The sequence below is a fragment of the Dendroctonus ponderosae genome, unplaced genomic scaffold (genome assembly GCF_020466585.1).
Source record: "Dendroctonus ponderosae isolate FM_Combo_2020 unplaced genomic scaffold, Dpon_F_20191213v2 Dpon_F_20191213_47, whole genome shotgun sequence".
Classification (NCBI taxonomy): domain Eukaryota; kingdom Metazoa; phylum Arthropoda; class Insecta; order Coleoptera; family Curculionidae; genus Dendroctonus; species Dendroctonus ponderosae.
Window position 1 is genome coordinate 791 of NW_026018684.1, and position 15,901 is coordinate 16,691.

At 33.7% G+C, this 15,901-nt stretch overlaps 1 protein-coding gene across 1 annotated transcript in view; it reads right to left on the minus strand.

Annotated features, from left to right (window-relative positions):
• Positions 1-335: 335 nt before the first annotated feature.
• Positions 336-15,901, minus strand: part of LOC109542848 (nephrin) — a 72,017-nt gene continuing 56,451 nt past the window's right edge. Inside the window, exons 4-14 of the mRNA XM_019912284.2 lie at positions 7,350-7,502; positions 5,323-5,582; positions 2,507-2,732; positions 2,337-2,449; positions 2,085-2,271; positions 1,892-2,028; positions 1,681-1,834; positions 1,324-1,626; positions 941-1,231; positions 594-881; positions 336-532 (exon numbers count right to left, since the gene is read on the minus strand). Coding sequence (XP_019767843.2) covers positions 336-532; positions 594-881; positions 941-1,231; positions 1,324-1,626; positions 1,681-1,834; positions 1,892-2,028; positions 2,085-2,271; positions 2,337-2,449; positions 2,507-2,732; positions 5,323-5,582; positions 7,350-7,502 — 2,309 coding nt within the window. The remainder of the gene's footprint in view (positions 533-593; positions 882-940; positions 1,232-1,323; positions 1,627-1,680; positions 1,835-1,891; positions 2,029-2,084; positions 2,272-2,336; positions 2,450-2,506; positions 2,733-5,322; positions 5,583-7,349; positions 7,503-15,901) is intronic.

A 15,901-nucleotide genomic window follows, 5' to 3' on the forward strand; every position in this document is an offset into this window, starting at 1 on the left:
CTTCGGAAAGACTATACAATATTTTGGAAAATCAATAATAAATTTTCATCAGTGCCTCATAAATTTTTTGTGAAATTTATTTCAAAATTGAGTTGAACATCTGTTGCGGTGGTCAAATAATAACGATCTGGAAGGAAAACTAGGAGAACCGCTGAGAGAGCAAAGCTTTGAGTACCCACGAGATTTTTTTCAGCTGGAGGGCAAAAATTAATTTCTGAATTAATCATTAACTAAATTTGTGAATTATTATATATAAGGCACATTTTTCAGGCCGCAAAATGTAAAGCGCTTCGACTAATAAATTCTTTACTAGTTGATGCCTCTCGAAAACACTTCTATTGATAAACGTAGCTCACCTGATGATAAGCCGAGTAGTATTTGCCACTAGTATTCGCACTTATTGGACTTCCATTTCTACTCCAAGTGAATCGCGCTAATGGAGAAGCTTGACTTCTGCATATCAGTTTTCCTGTGTCACCTGCATCACTTGCAAACTTCAATAGAGTGGGACCCGCATCAATTTCGGGTTTATCTAAAAAAAAAATTATCATCATGATCTTGAATCCACAAGCAGAACTATTAGTAAATCGTACGTTTGACAATCAGCATCACGTTCTTTGTGGTGGCATTTCCAATTCCATTGTTTGCAATGCATTGAAACATTCCAAGATCCTCCCTGGTCACTTGAGTGATTCTCAAATGCGAAGTTCCATTCTTATCATACATTATGGATGTTCGAGCATCGAAGTCAGGAAAATCATCCCTTTTCCATGTTATTGTGTCGTCGGCCATAGGATTTCCATCGGCCGAGCACGATAAAGTAGCATCTTCTTTAGGATTCACAATGACGGTTTCGCTGGTTTGTAGTATGGATGCAGGATCTTGAAAATTATTTAACATTTAATTTTTCCCTGAGAGAATTAGACACTACCTTACTTACATTGAACAGTAATATTCACTGAAGCCATGGAACTTCCCTGTGAATTTAGAGCCTCACAGTTGTAAGCGCCCGCATCATGTCTGGTCAGTCTTGTGATATTCAAAACAGGTCCATCGGAGACTATTCTTTCTGCTCCATTTGCTGATGATGACTGGGTGATGGGAAGACCATCTCTCGTCCATGTATAAGCCAAACTTTCTGGATTTCCATCCGCTTTCAGGGTGATAATTAGAGGTTCATTCTCTATTCCAGTGACAAACTCTTCGTTGCTTTTATCGAAAACAGGTTTGTCTAGAATCAAGAAACCGCATGCAGTTATTTAACTGTGCATAGACGCACTAAGTAAAAGTAGATGATTATTTAGAGTAGGATACAATGCTTACATAAAACTTGCAAACTGATGGAATCATGAGCACTTCGTTGAAGCGCCTCGTTTTGCGCTTGGCACGCGTACTGAATGCCATTCATTTCCTCCGACACATTAACTTTCAGCTCAATTGTTGATACTGTACCGCCATGGAGGCCTTGTTTGGAGTAATTTTGGTATCCTTGTACTGGAATGCCTTCACGCCACCAGGTCAATGTGGCTGGAGGATTGCTCGAGCTGGAATCGCAAATTAATGTTGCTTCCTCGTTCGGTTTCAGTTCGGCTGGCTCTTGACGAATTCGCACAGTTTCCGGTGGATCTGCAATTGGGAAATTATAGCAAAGGCACAGTTTGGTACCGCTTGAGCCCTTACAATAGACACTCATGGTGATGGTTTTAAACATTGGTATTTCAGTGGCTGAGTTGGCAGCTTCGCATCGGTATTGAGCTTCGTTGTCTGTGACGTTGGTGAGAATTGTGATTTCGGCACTCACAATGTCGTTATTTGTTTTAGTGGTTGAATGAATCTAGATTAAAATGTATTAGATAATATTTTTCAGATTCTGGAATTTTTTCAACATTACCTTTTTGTCGTTTTTGTACCACGTTAAAGTAGCCAAAGGGTTTCCGCCTGCGGAAGAACAGGAAATTTTCTTAACTGTTCCTGCAGTTATATGCAGTCCTTCCTCATAGCCTTGAATGAATGGCTGGCTTGGGGGATCTGGAACATAATCATTATTTGATCGTGGTCATTCATCATGCCGATGTTTAACTTACATAAAACATTGATTGTGTGGGTCGATACTACATTTTCAGTGAGTTGAGCGTTGACTCCATGACAAATCACCACCACGCTTCTTTTATCAGTTTTTACGACTGCTGTGATATTTGAACTGGTAATCCAACCACCTTCTGGAGATACCACCGTTCTTGATGTTGCATTTTGAACTGGCCGGCCTTCAATCTGTTAAGGAATTATTTCATATATTAGCAATGTAGAACAAACAATAGTCTGTTCGTGGGATTTACCATCCATCTGATTTCGGCTGGTGGGTTGGAATTTGCAGTGGAGCAGGTCAATGGCACCGGATCTCCTACTCTAGCTTCAGTCGGTCCAGATATTGATACGTGAGCAGGAGCAACTAGATAGGTTTGAGCATGTTTTCATTCTAGAGATTGTTCAGCTTGTTAAAACTTACACAAAACTGTCATATCTAATTCCGCCTTCAATACGTTTTTCGACATGATATTGCTGGCCTCACATTTGTATCGAGCTTTGTTATCACTCGCATCTGCTGTGAAAGTATACACGTTCTCGGATACTCTTCCTGCTGTCCGGTATGCCATTCGAATTTGTTCCCCGTTTTTGTACCAGATTAGTTGCGCTGGCGGATTACCACCACGACTTCTGCATACTAATTCGACCTAGAAAAAGTGCGGGTTGTTGTAAAAATTGAAAATCATATTCGGGGAAAATTGTGTTATCGTGCATTGGGAATTGATAGGCGTTCGCTCGGCTAATAGTTTCATTTGAATAATTATTATTGCTTGGTTTCTATACGACGGTCACGTTGGCGAAATATAAAAACAATATTTTATGAATTTACAAGAGGATACTATGCCCAATCTGAAAAATTCTTCGTACAAATAAGTCTTGCTGAGAGAATTAAGAAGATAAATGCCCAATATTTTAACCGCAAATTCTAGAACCCCGAACAAGGATTATTTCCTTATATAAACAAAATGGATTATCATCTCAAATTAGTTAGTTAAAGTTACAAACCGCATGAGTTTTTCTGTATTGCCCATTTGAAACATTAAAATAACTTTTTATTTCGCGGAATATGCATAGTCTGTAAACATATCTCAAGGCACTTTTTTGAGAGCGCTTCAGTGGCGACTAATATTTTTTAATTTCCAGAGATGAATCTGATAATCGTATTTTATCTATCTATTTTCAGACATAATATTTCGAAAACGATTGGTCCGAGAAGTTTCGATCGAGTAACTACACATTTTTGATTTTGGATCGTCGGTATATAAGGTAGCAAGATCGTTAAAGTTAATGGAAAGCAAACAAAGTTTAACATGGGCCGTTTTCAAAGGAAATTTAAAAAACAACATAGAAATATGCGTGTAATAAAACAAAACACAGACAAATCAAGGTTTAGGTAAATTGCGCATTTATCAGGTTTAACCTTTTAATAAAATATTAACAAAAATTTAAACTAAATTTACTTTTTATAAGCGTAAGTCAGTTAATTAGCTGCTAATACGCTACGTACATTTGTGCAACATTTCCTTACATTTTCTCTTAAATAAATTGATGAACTCTGAATATGGAGATCCCTCAGTTGATAAAAACTATTAATTCCAGCTATACGAAATGCTTTCCCAATTCAACTTTCAAATTGAACTGCGTTAATGTATATGTTTATTAACTAGGCACAATAATTGACAAGCTGATTTTATTCCATTTGGCTTGTCTGCACTGTATATTTTAGATGAACCGCTGTAAATTGTATCACATTTTAGATTTGCCTCTCGTCCTAGTTGAAACTGCTAATAATTCGATTAACTTTCTTTTCTGTCTACTGTGTACACAAGGGAAATTGCGTCGAAAACCTCTATATATAATATAAATTCGACACAAAGGACTTTCGGCAAGAACCGGAGGTTTCTGACGAAAATAGTATTTTTCTTGGGGATGTCAATATCGAAATGTTAGAAGTGTTTTTCGTAAATTTATAAACTTTTTGTTAAATTCTAATTAGCGCACAATCTATAAAAAACGCGATGATTTAAACTGCCCCACGATTTTCATTGTCAATCGTTTCATAAACGGTTTTTGCACCACGGTGCTTATGATTTTATCCTTTACAAACAGAAAAAACTAATATGCAAAAAGCTTTTACCCCTTTTTATACTGCTCCCAGGAGGACAAAAGTTCCGTTACCCTTCTGCCGTATTGCATAGAGTTAAATGAGGCTCCACGCATGATTTTGTATTATCATTGATCTCTGGGCTTTTAAAATAGCTCTGGCACAATATTAGTTTTTGCTGCCGGCAAAAACTGCATAACGCTAGAGCTCATAATTAAATGAGTCCCATAATATATTGTAATTAGAGCGGGCTTAGTAATAATGTAGATATTTTATTCCGATTAAATGGATTTATGTCATATTTATTTTTCCGAAGTTGGAAATTGCAGCGTGGTTAGTTTATAGTAATTGTCGCGAAAAGGGTGTTTTGTAAATAGTGGTATTTCTGATAACCGTTAATTTGTTTGTCATTCAGTGGGAAAAACCTGAAAATTTGTCGTGTTTGGGAATACGTTATAGGAAAAATGGGGAATTCGTTCAGATCTAAATTACAAATAGATCTGAACAATTATTTAGGAATTCTACTTTCTAATTTATCGCTTTCATATACAAGTTGCGAAGGCTTTGCATCAAAATAAAATTGGAAACGGGGTAAAAAGCCGCTTTATTGTTTTAAGACTTTGGATAGTTGAAGCTGTTTTTGCTTTAAATTTCCATTATACGCTGTATAATTGCTGTATAATATACAGCAATAAATTGCAGATGATTTCAACGTTGAGATCAGTAACAATATTTATATAATAGCAAACTAATTTTTTGTTACATTTGCATACTTTTCATACAGTCGACGTAATGGATAAAAGTAAACAAAAAAAATCGGTATTTCAAAACAATAGCGCCAATTATGATTATTTTATTACACATTGCTAAAGTTTGTAGTATCTATAAAATTGGTTGTGTTTTCTCTCTTATATCAACGCTGTATCCGATTCTTTTATGGACTACCATAAAACAATCCTAGAAACATAAAAATAATGGGGGATATTTACGATGGAGATTATTTCCTCTTAATACACGCTATGTATTAATAGGGAAACATTTTCCGAATGTTTCTTGCCAAACCACTCTGTTACTTTTCACATCATTCCATTTAAAGCCGTCCTACTTGACCAAGTTTTTATGTTCAAACTCACCGTTTGTCCTCTTTTGATGGTTTCTCCTTCGGTATAACCTTCAATATAAGGCAATCCAGGTGGATATAAAACACTAAGTTGAACGGTAGCTCTCATGGGTATGCTAGAAACTAGAGCCTCGTGTCTAGCTTCACAGGTGTAACTAGCAAAATCATCTTCAGCAGTTGGTTTCAGTGATATTCGAGAGTGGGTATCGTAGCGAGTTACTCTTTTATCGCCGGTTTTGCCAGGAATTTCGATTGTTTGGTCTTCACGACTCGCTAGAATAAAACATTTTTGGTAATCTGGGTAGTAGATTTTACGAATAGAAACGCATTTTTTTAAATTATTGTGTTTTCTCAACTCTTTAATCTCTATCGGTTACACAATAGTCTGATTTTGTCATTTTCTCATCGGTAAAGTTTCCTTTCTGTCAGTACATATCAGCATGCTAAAATCTGAAAGAACATTTTTGGCCGAATGTTCTTACATTAAAACTACATTTTGCATTCACATATTTATAATTTGCTGAGGGTTTGGAATCGCTAATTTCAGACATTTAGTGATGACTGTATTATTAGAATGTTTTCAATAATAAAAATTTATTTTTACCGAACTGCATGAAAGCCGACGACAAAGTTTTGCCTTTCACTCCCATTATAAAGACGACATAATAACAAAGTGGATCGGTTCAAAAAGAAGATAAAAACGACGAAACTCTTATTACATCTGTCCTGAATGAATGAAACAAAGGGCCGCTTCAGCGAAATGAAAGTGTAGGCGAAAGAATAGATAACGCCATTTTCTCTATGCCTTTGCAAGACGCTTTGTAATCCAGGAAATATGACATTTAATGGTAAAGGTAAAATCGCAATGAAAAAACCCATCACGCCTTTCGGGTCCCAGCATTCAGCGCCAAACATAGTGCTAAAGTAAAACGGCTAATAATTGCGAATGTTGCAGTGTTTACCATATTTTTTGTATCGGTGCTTTGAGCGCTCTAATAAAATCCATAAAACTTGCCGTTTTGTGTTCTGAATTTTAAGTAACCTCTGTTTTGCTACGTTTGCCAACGGTTTCGAATGAATATTTTCAGCGGACTTATTGGGAGGAATCCGCTTTTCTATACCGGTTTATAGCAAACAGTTCGCACCTCTTAAAGAAATATACAATCGGTGAAACTGCTAACTAGGAAAATTAGTCAAATTTTAATTAAAGTTACACCTTGGTAGAATGTCAAGTCACCTCTAGTAAGTTTTTGAAAAAAAGCCTTTGAAAAAAATGTTACCAACTGAAGCGCCAAATTTAGCTTATTTATGTAAACTGTTTTATTTCTTTCTACTCAATTTTTAGTTGTATTATGCACTTTAAAAATAGACAAAATAGCATTGAATTCAATGAATTATTATTTTTGAGTCAATTTCGTTTCTTATTAAGATTTTTAGTTGCTGACGTATTTTAAACGGGCACTTATTTAAATATCAACACTAAAACAAAACATATTAAAATATTTCTTAAATTCTTTAACATGCTTTAAAGTCAGAGTAACAAACACATTAACCGTTTTTTGTTTAATTTATCGTTTGGCTTTCGTCTTGCGTTTTCATTAATAACAAATTAGTTTAATTAGCAAAGTACTAACATGCAAGAATATCACTAAAACAAAACTGTTTATTTAAGGAAAATGTGAACAATTTTATTTGAAGAAAGCTGAAGCAACCCTTAAAGGATTCAAGACAAATTTTTCGTTCAAATTTGATTAAAAACTCTTATTTGAGATTTGTCTCACCGTACGCGTTTTGAAAACTTCTAGTCTTTCGCTCCAGTTTTAAAATTAATACTGGAAAAATCGTGTATTTTTCAAACTACGAAATTTCGTATTATTCATAATCCTATCTATAGTCAGCAACAATTAATTTCGTTAATGGAGTTAATACAAAATCAGATTTAATTTATACATGAATAAGCAAATCGCTTCCAAAATGCCATTACATTTAACCATTACGGATCTACCCCTACATTAGTAGAGAATTGCTATTGGGACTTACGTATGTTAATTTCCACATTGCCTCTATACCAAATAATCTTAGCGGCAGGTTTTGCATTACGGACTCGGCACTCCAAATGAAACTCTTGATTTTCCTTTATTTCTATTTTCGAGTTGTGCCTGTGGTCGAGAATTTCCACCGAGGATGGAGGAGCTGAAACAAAAGAATTATTGCTTAATGTTAAAAGAAAAATGAAACTGGGAATTGTACTTGTTCTTCGAGTAGCTTAAGTCATTCTGCTCGTTTACGTAATCTGGAAACGTGCCTTCGTTTTCTCTACTACTCTCGTATTGTTTCTTTTTTAAACAACCCTTAATCATAGTAGATTTATTGGCCTGCTTTCTTAATAATGCTTTCATTCAGCAACAATGTTATTAATTGAGGGAATCGTATTGTTTTTAGCAAAATTAAATATAAATAATGTAACTATTTATGATTGAATTCGGCAATAAATTCTCATATCTGCATTTGCTTTTGGAAGTTTCAATTTTAGAGCAATAATTGCAATAAAACAATATCGGCATATGGTAGTTTTGGACGAAAATAAAATTCCGCTGAAACAAACGAAACCATTATACTCGTTTATTTTATAAAGCTTTACGGCCAGTGATTCACTTTGATCTCATCGTTTTCATATTGCATGCATTTTTGTTTCAGCGTTTTATATTTATATGATTTCGGTTAAAGTTTAGGCAATTACAGAATTCAGCGTTATCATGCAATTCCGAAACGTCGATATGGACCAATAAAACTTATACTCGATTTAGGAAAAAGTATGGTACCATTTTGCTGATTTAAAATTTGAGCTTTGTTGCCTTTGAACTTTTGATAAATGACATTTTCAAACAATCTTTATTCCATCTGTGAAATGAAATTATGTAAACAGTTGTTTCGTTGGATTTAACTGGAGCTTTCAATAAAAACCGTAACTTGTTGAGTTGAAAGAACCACCACAAACGATCCGATTAATTGTTCATTAAATATTAATTTCAAATGATCAACATCGTATTTAAAAAATGCAAACAATTCGCTAAATGATGTAGGATTGTAGATGCGTTTTACTGCTATTTACATAGGTTTTGTAGTCCATTAACCAAATTGCAATTCCAGAAAGTACTGAGATAGCTGAATTTAAATAATGTTTTTGATTTAATTTTCTTTAAACTATTTAATATAGTAATGGATGGAAAATAGGAAATCTAATGTTGCAATTCGGCCGCATCCGATTTTGATACAAACTCGCGTGTTTGTTTAGCCACTGTGCAATTTGATTCATTTTGCAACATTCTCTAATCACACACACATATAGTACCTCATATTTAGATTTATTCCTGTGGGATTGCAATTTCAGCTATTATCTACGTAAATGCTATTAAACATACCCGATTGAAAACACGATATGCTCTAATCCCTATTTCAAATTCGTTTATTTTAGCTTTTAATCATTTGATTTTTAAACCGCGTAGTAAGGTTGGTACGCAATAACACAAGTAATTGGGATTTCGCATTTTGAATATTTGCAATCTGTCTAGTTAAGCAGAACAAAAGAAATTAATTCGAAAAATTTCATATTAAGCTTTGCTGGTTTATGCAAGCCAATGTAAACAAACCGAAAAATAAAATAAACTACCTTGCTAAGATCTCTAAGAAGATGCTTGAGCACAGCTATCACATCATCACATCAACAATTAATTCTTTTTTTTTACGAGTACACATACTTCCAAAGGGTCTGAGACCGTTTATATAAGGCGCCAGCCTTCAAACGAAAAACAACAGAAAATAAAGTAGGCAGGTCTGAAGGCATTTTCCATTTGCCAACCGAAGGAGGGTTTTCTTGCCGAGTCGAGTAAGAAATAGCCTTAATTTTGTTTTGTAATTTCCCTCCTTAAATTAAATTCGGCGAATTGCTATGGGGGACGTGTCTTCCTGCTGCAGTCGACATTCCGTATTGTGCAACGGCCCTCAAATGTTGCGTGCTTTCCAGGCAACTGCAAACCCTTAATAGCGCCATGTCCACGTTTCACCCTTCGAATATATTTTACACAAATGAGAATTTTGATACACGTTTTCAGTAAAATCGGATTTTCGTTTGCTTGAATTTTCCGTTTAATTCTAGCGCTGATAAAGGCTCTCCTGGTTAAACATTTCTACTCGTATCTTTGCGTACACTATTGCAGAAATAGCACTCACGGTTTTGGAATAATTGATAAATCATGGACTATTGTGAATATCGGGTATTGTGGCAGTTTCTGAATAGGAAATATTGTAGTTTAGATTCGAAGCTTCTATTAAGTACGATTTAGTGGTAATATGATTTGCAGTCGTTGGTTCAAAAGAAATTATTAGAATGGTAAATGATAACGTTTGTTGCTGCTTTCACTTAAGTTGAAAAACATTTTCCAAATTGATTTCCGAAGCAGTTTATAAGGACAAAAACTGTAATTTTGCATTTTATTCTATGTAAATTTTATGCCAATAAATTACGATGACTGTTCCAAATATCCAAATGGCTTATTATGTATAATGCCGAGATGGTAATGTTCAAACTTCTCTCTTACAAAGTTTCCATAAAGTTGAGATGAATTTCCGATCGAGCTCGTCTTCTGAATAGCACTCGAAAAGGCACAAAACCGGTTATAATCGAACAAAGCTCCTAACCGTGCCGAAAATATATTTTTTTGATATTGTTTTATGATAAGAATATTTTATTTACAAAAGAACATTCTTTTTTACATAACAATTAGGGCTGGTGTTTCTGTTTTCATTAGGACTTATTAGGTTGGTTAATATCTTTTTTCTTACTTAGAAATGTGCTTCGTTTTCCTTAAGAAACTTTGAAAAATATTTTGTAGTTTTGGGATTATATGACATTAAATGACTTTATTTCAGCGATGGCAGATTTGTTACTCGATTTTATATAATGTAAATTACATTTTAAAAACAACAAGCTGTGAAATCGCTTCAGCCATATTTTATTGATTTCAGGTCCTAGTGACATACAATCCGTTGCTGGTTGGATTAAACCTTTATTGTTTCTAAATGCTGAGGAAGTTTAGGTCAGCAATCTTACTCATTGTAAATATTAAGTATCCGGCACATATAGTCATGGATCTAATATTTTCGCGTGCGTATCAATTTATTTATCTGAGATTTCATAGTTTGGTTTTTCGTTCATCTTCACTATACTTATACTATCTCACTTTCATCATGTTTCTTTTTCAGGCATTTTCTTATATTAATTTGCTAGTGACAAAAATAATTATATTTTCCCATGACCTGTACGAACAAACCCAAATTATTAATCGCCTGATATTTCTGAGATTTTAGGTGCAAATCGATCGAGTCGGTTTCACCCTGGCATCATCTTGAAAGAAATGCTCTTAAGTTGGCAAACATACGAACTGAGAAGCGCTTCCACGAATAATATTGGTTTAGTAAGTGCCAAGCATTGAGACCCCGATGCACACTTTATAGTCCGACAAAACGGTCGCCATTTCGAGATCTGAATAAAGTTCGTTATTAGTCGGGTTCATTTTACATTTAGAAGGAATATGGAACGATTTCTCCGATATTCGCCCTTCGTTGCGGCTAAATTCTTGTTTTGCATTTTCGGGGGTTGAATTTATGATTATGGCTTGTTTAGGAATACGTAAAGACGGAAAATGCGATAAGCGCTCCTTGCGAGTAACGTGTATGGAAGAAACAAACTGGTAAAAAAAAATTGACCTAAGATGTGAGGGAGGAGGGAGTGGATCGATAAATTTAACATTTATTTGAAAAAAAAATCATCTAACAACTAGCTGTTTGATAATTTGTTATCCATTTATCGACTGCTTTCAGCATTCGATTTCTATATCAATTCAGATGTGGGATGCTTAAATATATTATGCCCGTTAGGATTGTTTCAACACCAAAGCATAAAATTATTGGAATCTTCACTTAACATTCCAATATGCTCGACATTCCTGGGCATTCTCAGAATGGGTGAAACATCGGGTGATAGGGGTATAATTCGTTCCAATACGGCCAATTGACAATAAATTATTGATGTAAATGACCATTTTTATAAGCACATAAACCACATTTTAGAAGCTCAAATGTTCTGCTTGACTTGTTTGTTTGCTATTGTCACTTAACACTTTTTTACTTCCACCACACATACTTGGCACTGCCAAGACCAGATAAATCTTGTACAGATATAGATTTTAGACAGGTATATTTCCTGTAGCAAAATGAATGTTTTCTTAAAGCAACTTCAAGATTTTGCAATTCATGATGCTGATTTGACTTTGTAAAATGCCCGACTTTTCCGGTATCAGTTTTGATTCATGAAATATTACCTGGTTTTTGTGTTGCAGTTCAGCTCAAGTTGATCAACCATTCAGTTCAAAGTAAAACCATCAACTTTTTGCTTACTGAAGGGTTAATCTAAATTTTCGTTTAGATTTCGATTACCATGCGACAGAAAAATGTAAATAAAAAACTTATTTTAGGCCAAGTCACTAAAACTACAGCATTATTTTTATGGGTTTTCATTGTCTATTTACCATTTTATGAATATAAGAGAATTTCAATAAACAAACAAAACTCATTAAAAGCCCGACATAGACGCAATATATTTAGTATCTTTACATAACTGTGAATTCCGCACTGGAAAACCTGACCGGAATATTCTATGGTTGATCCTCTAAACACGAACAAAAGCATTAAGGGAGATTTAGAGGCTACTTTTTGCATTTTTCCTTTTGCCAGAGCTCTTATGTCGGTTATGTAAATTAGACCCAAACGTAGAAATGTTACGTCAAAATGTATACATTTAGATGCAGGATGCCGGAAACAGAACACGATCAATTTTTGTGTAAATATTTAGGTTTTCGGCATTTTTTTGAGAAAATATAAATTGCATTTTTCCTATCCAACATATTGCACAGACCATAAAAGTTCTTTATAATTAAGGTGCTAGGTCAATTAGAGACGTGCATATAAATGTGATTTATACCTATTATCTGGGATTATAGCTAACATATCAGATGCATGCATTAATAAATCGCTTTAATTTTGCCCAAGCAAAATTCCCGAGAGATATTTCTATATTTCTGAAGAGTTGACATATTGGGCTGACAGAGACAACGATTTTAGTAAGAATTTAATGGAGCAAAACTACTGACTCAGACATTTGAAAAGCTTTAGCGAATACGATACTCTTAATTCAATATTGAAGATAGACGTTTTCATTTATACGTAATTTTCCTTCATCATTTTTATGTAGAAAGTAGCGACGTTTTAACACAACTCAATTTCAAAACGGTTTCACGACGTAAAATTTATTAAATGATTAAAATGTTTTTTAGCAGTGAAATATAAATAGTGTAACATGTTGCATCTAACAGAAGTCGATAATTATTGGACATTTTTAAGATGCAGTCAAGTTATTGAAAAAGTAACGTATAAGGTTATAAGAGTAAAAGCTTTATTAGCACTTAGATAAAAATAACCAATTTGATGGGCATAGTGAATCCAAAAAAATAGCTGAACAATTGAAAATTGCCAACTATTATTAAATATACTTTTTGAGGAACAAAGAGAAACGATTAATTAATTGTATTGGAAGAAAAATTTTATGATGATAGTGACATTTATCAATAAAACTCGAACCTAAATCTATTTAAATATTTAAGGTTAAAGTTTTGAATTGGTTTTTTCCAAATTTTTAAGTAAAAAACAACAAGCGACATAATTCCAAAAGTAAAATATTATCTGGAAGACATAATTATATTGGATTATAATAAGATTTAAATTAATCAGACTTTCCTTAAAAACCCATTATCCGGATATTATTATTAGAAATAATAATTATTTTCCCCTTTTATTTGATTTGAATTCCCCAACTTCAATCGGAAATATTCGAATTGTGAATCGTTCGAAGTAGCCGACAGATAGATACCGAAAAGAAATTGCAACAAATTTGTCAGAGTTAGTTAAAACTTAAAATTTCAGCAAGGTGCCAAAGTTATCTAAGATTTGGGTACTGAATAATAAATCAGGCTGTAGAAGAGGACGGATGTTTGAAAGTTTTATAATTCCGGAAACGGAGTAACATCTATAATTTATAAGACGCACTCGGGCTAAATGAAACTTTCGGGTACGAGAAAAATTTCTGGAAGTTTGCAACTTTAAAAGGGTTCGGATAAAATTTTAATTCGATGGGGACAGGAATATTATTTTCGCTTGATGACCGTTCGAAAAAAAACGGAAACAATTTGTTTAAGAAATTAATTTCGGCCGACGTCAAAGTGGTTGTAAAATACTCTTGAAATTAAAACATTTAACTCGTACTTTTAAAAGAGAGATAGAAATGTCAAAGAAACCTATAAGATGTAGTTCAGATCGTTAATGATATTAGAATTATAGTCATGAAATTCTAATAAACTTAAAATTTAACAACAGTAATTTCCGAAAGTCTATAGCTATAAGTAAAACGAAGCAAAGATCTAACAGTAGAGAAAGATATTTAGCATCAAACTTTACCGAGTTCCAAGCAAGACATTATAATGGAGTTCCAACGTTCCAAGTCGGTTTCTGCGTTGCATACAGCCTGGTATTAGTTGCACAAATTGACTTTAATTTTATCGAAACTTTATGTCTTTGTATGAATCTGTTTCTGCTGCCGCCATAAATTAAATACGTTGCTCTCAGTAATTATAAGGAAAAGCTTTCTTCCCAGTAATTTCCAAATTTTAATTAGCCAAAGAAGGAATTTCCAACTTTAATTGGCTGCTAACATGCATATACATAGTTAGTTTTCTTCAAGAACCAAAACTTTTACCATATGTCTATAATCTCAAAGAGAATCTGGAATAATAGTTGATTCAACGAAAAGCGAAGTAATAAATTTTGTGTGACAAATTCGGAAATGTTCGTGCAGTCGTTGCATTTTGTTTTGGATCTCCAAATAAAGCACAAAATATAACCGCTAAGATAAACATCAGCTATTCAGCGAGAATCTTCCATCAGAGGAAAAAAACCACGAAACATAGATCTATCACTTTTTACAAAACTTCAGAATAAATCGTTTAAAAATGCTATAAATCCATCAGACCTAATAGAAAAAGATATACGTCTGCGTCTCCGCCTGTAAATTGTTTGTTCTGTATATTTTTGTTGGCACTTCTCGAAACGAGATGTCTTCCAGAGATATTAAACTTTCTACTCTTGTTCTCCTAGCTTTTCAAAGTTTCGCATTTCAGATTAAATCTAATAAAATAGTGCCGTAAAATTATTTGAAAATACGCGTTGTTGACTGGCGCGCCGGATAGTGAGATTTGATAAAACATAAAATATGTCTTAAATTGTTTGTCGCGGATTTCCGCTCGTACTGTTGAACAGATTTGCTTCAAATTGACTAACCCAGATATAGAGAAGTATATTTGAGAAAAATATAACATCTGGACTATTTAAGAGAAGTCAGTTGAATTTTGAATTGAAGCAGAATAATTCATCAGGACAAACTGTTTTATTTTGTCTGCTAAAACGTCAATAATACTTCATATCTGTTTTCCTTTTTTTTTAAATAAAATGTTTCATTAAACATTTTTAAAAATTATTCGACAATGGTTACAGACAGCTACGGCGAAAATAAAAAGTATCTAATTTGAACGTGAAATCCAAATGTTTACAAAAAAGCGGGTATTGGCATACCATGACAATGCGGCAAAGGGTATACAAAATGAACATTTTCACTTTCTGTTTCTCAAAAACGAAGCACGTTTCGGCCTAGCTTTAGAAGAGAAAATTAATTGAAAAACGTGTTTTCACTTCTACTAGTACAAACTGACTCAATCTGCATATATTGTATCATATTTTGATAAAACTGAACCCAAAAATATTATCATAATTATTAATTCGCAACTAGGCAGTACAGTTACTTATTACAATTCGTGTATTTATATGAGTACGTTTGAGTAAAGCTTCGGCATATTTACTGAATTTGGTTCAATTTGAATATTGTAATTATTTATATAAATTTATAATATTTTGCAAATTACTTAATTGAAAAAAACCGGCACTTGAAAGGATATTTTGGCCTGTTCACAGGACATTCATAGTAAGACCTAGTATTAAGTGACTAAATTAGAATAGATTACGTAATAAGTGAAAAATCCTCGTGGCCCACAGCTAATTAATTTAAATTATGCTGTTTTGCTCAATTATGAACTCGCCGAGCTTTCAACCAACAAGACATGCTGAATATGAAAGATATATTCCGCTCCAATAAGACATTGTTTGGCTCGTATCTAATAGTTCTTTGAAAAGGATAATCAAAAATACAGGATCTATTTCATATCCCTTTACTTACATGTAAACGATAGTCATATTAGGCATATATTTTCCAAGCACGTTTCCGGTTGTAAAGCTCTTATATAAGGACACATATAATTCATAAGATCTTCGAGAAAAAACCTGCTCACGCACGAATAGAGAAAATAAATCTGTTCCTGTAATGGAGCCTTATATTATGGAATAACTACACATTACTGTCAAGATAAAAATAA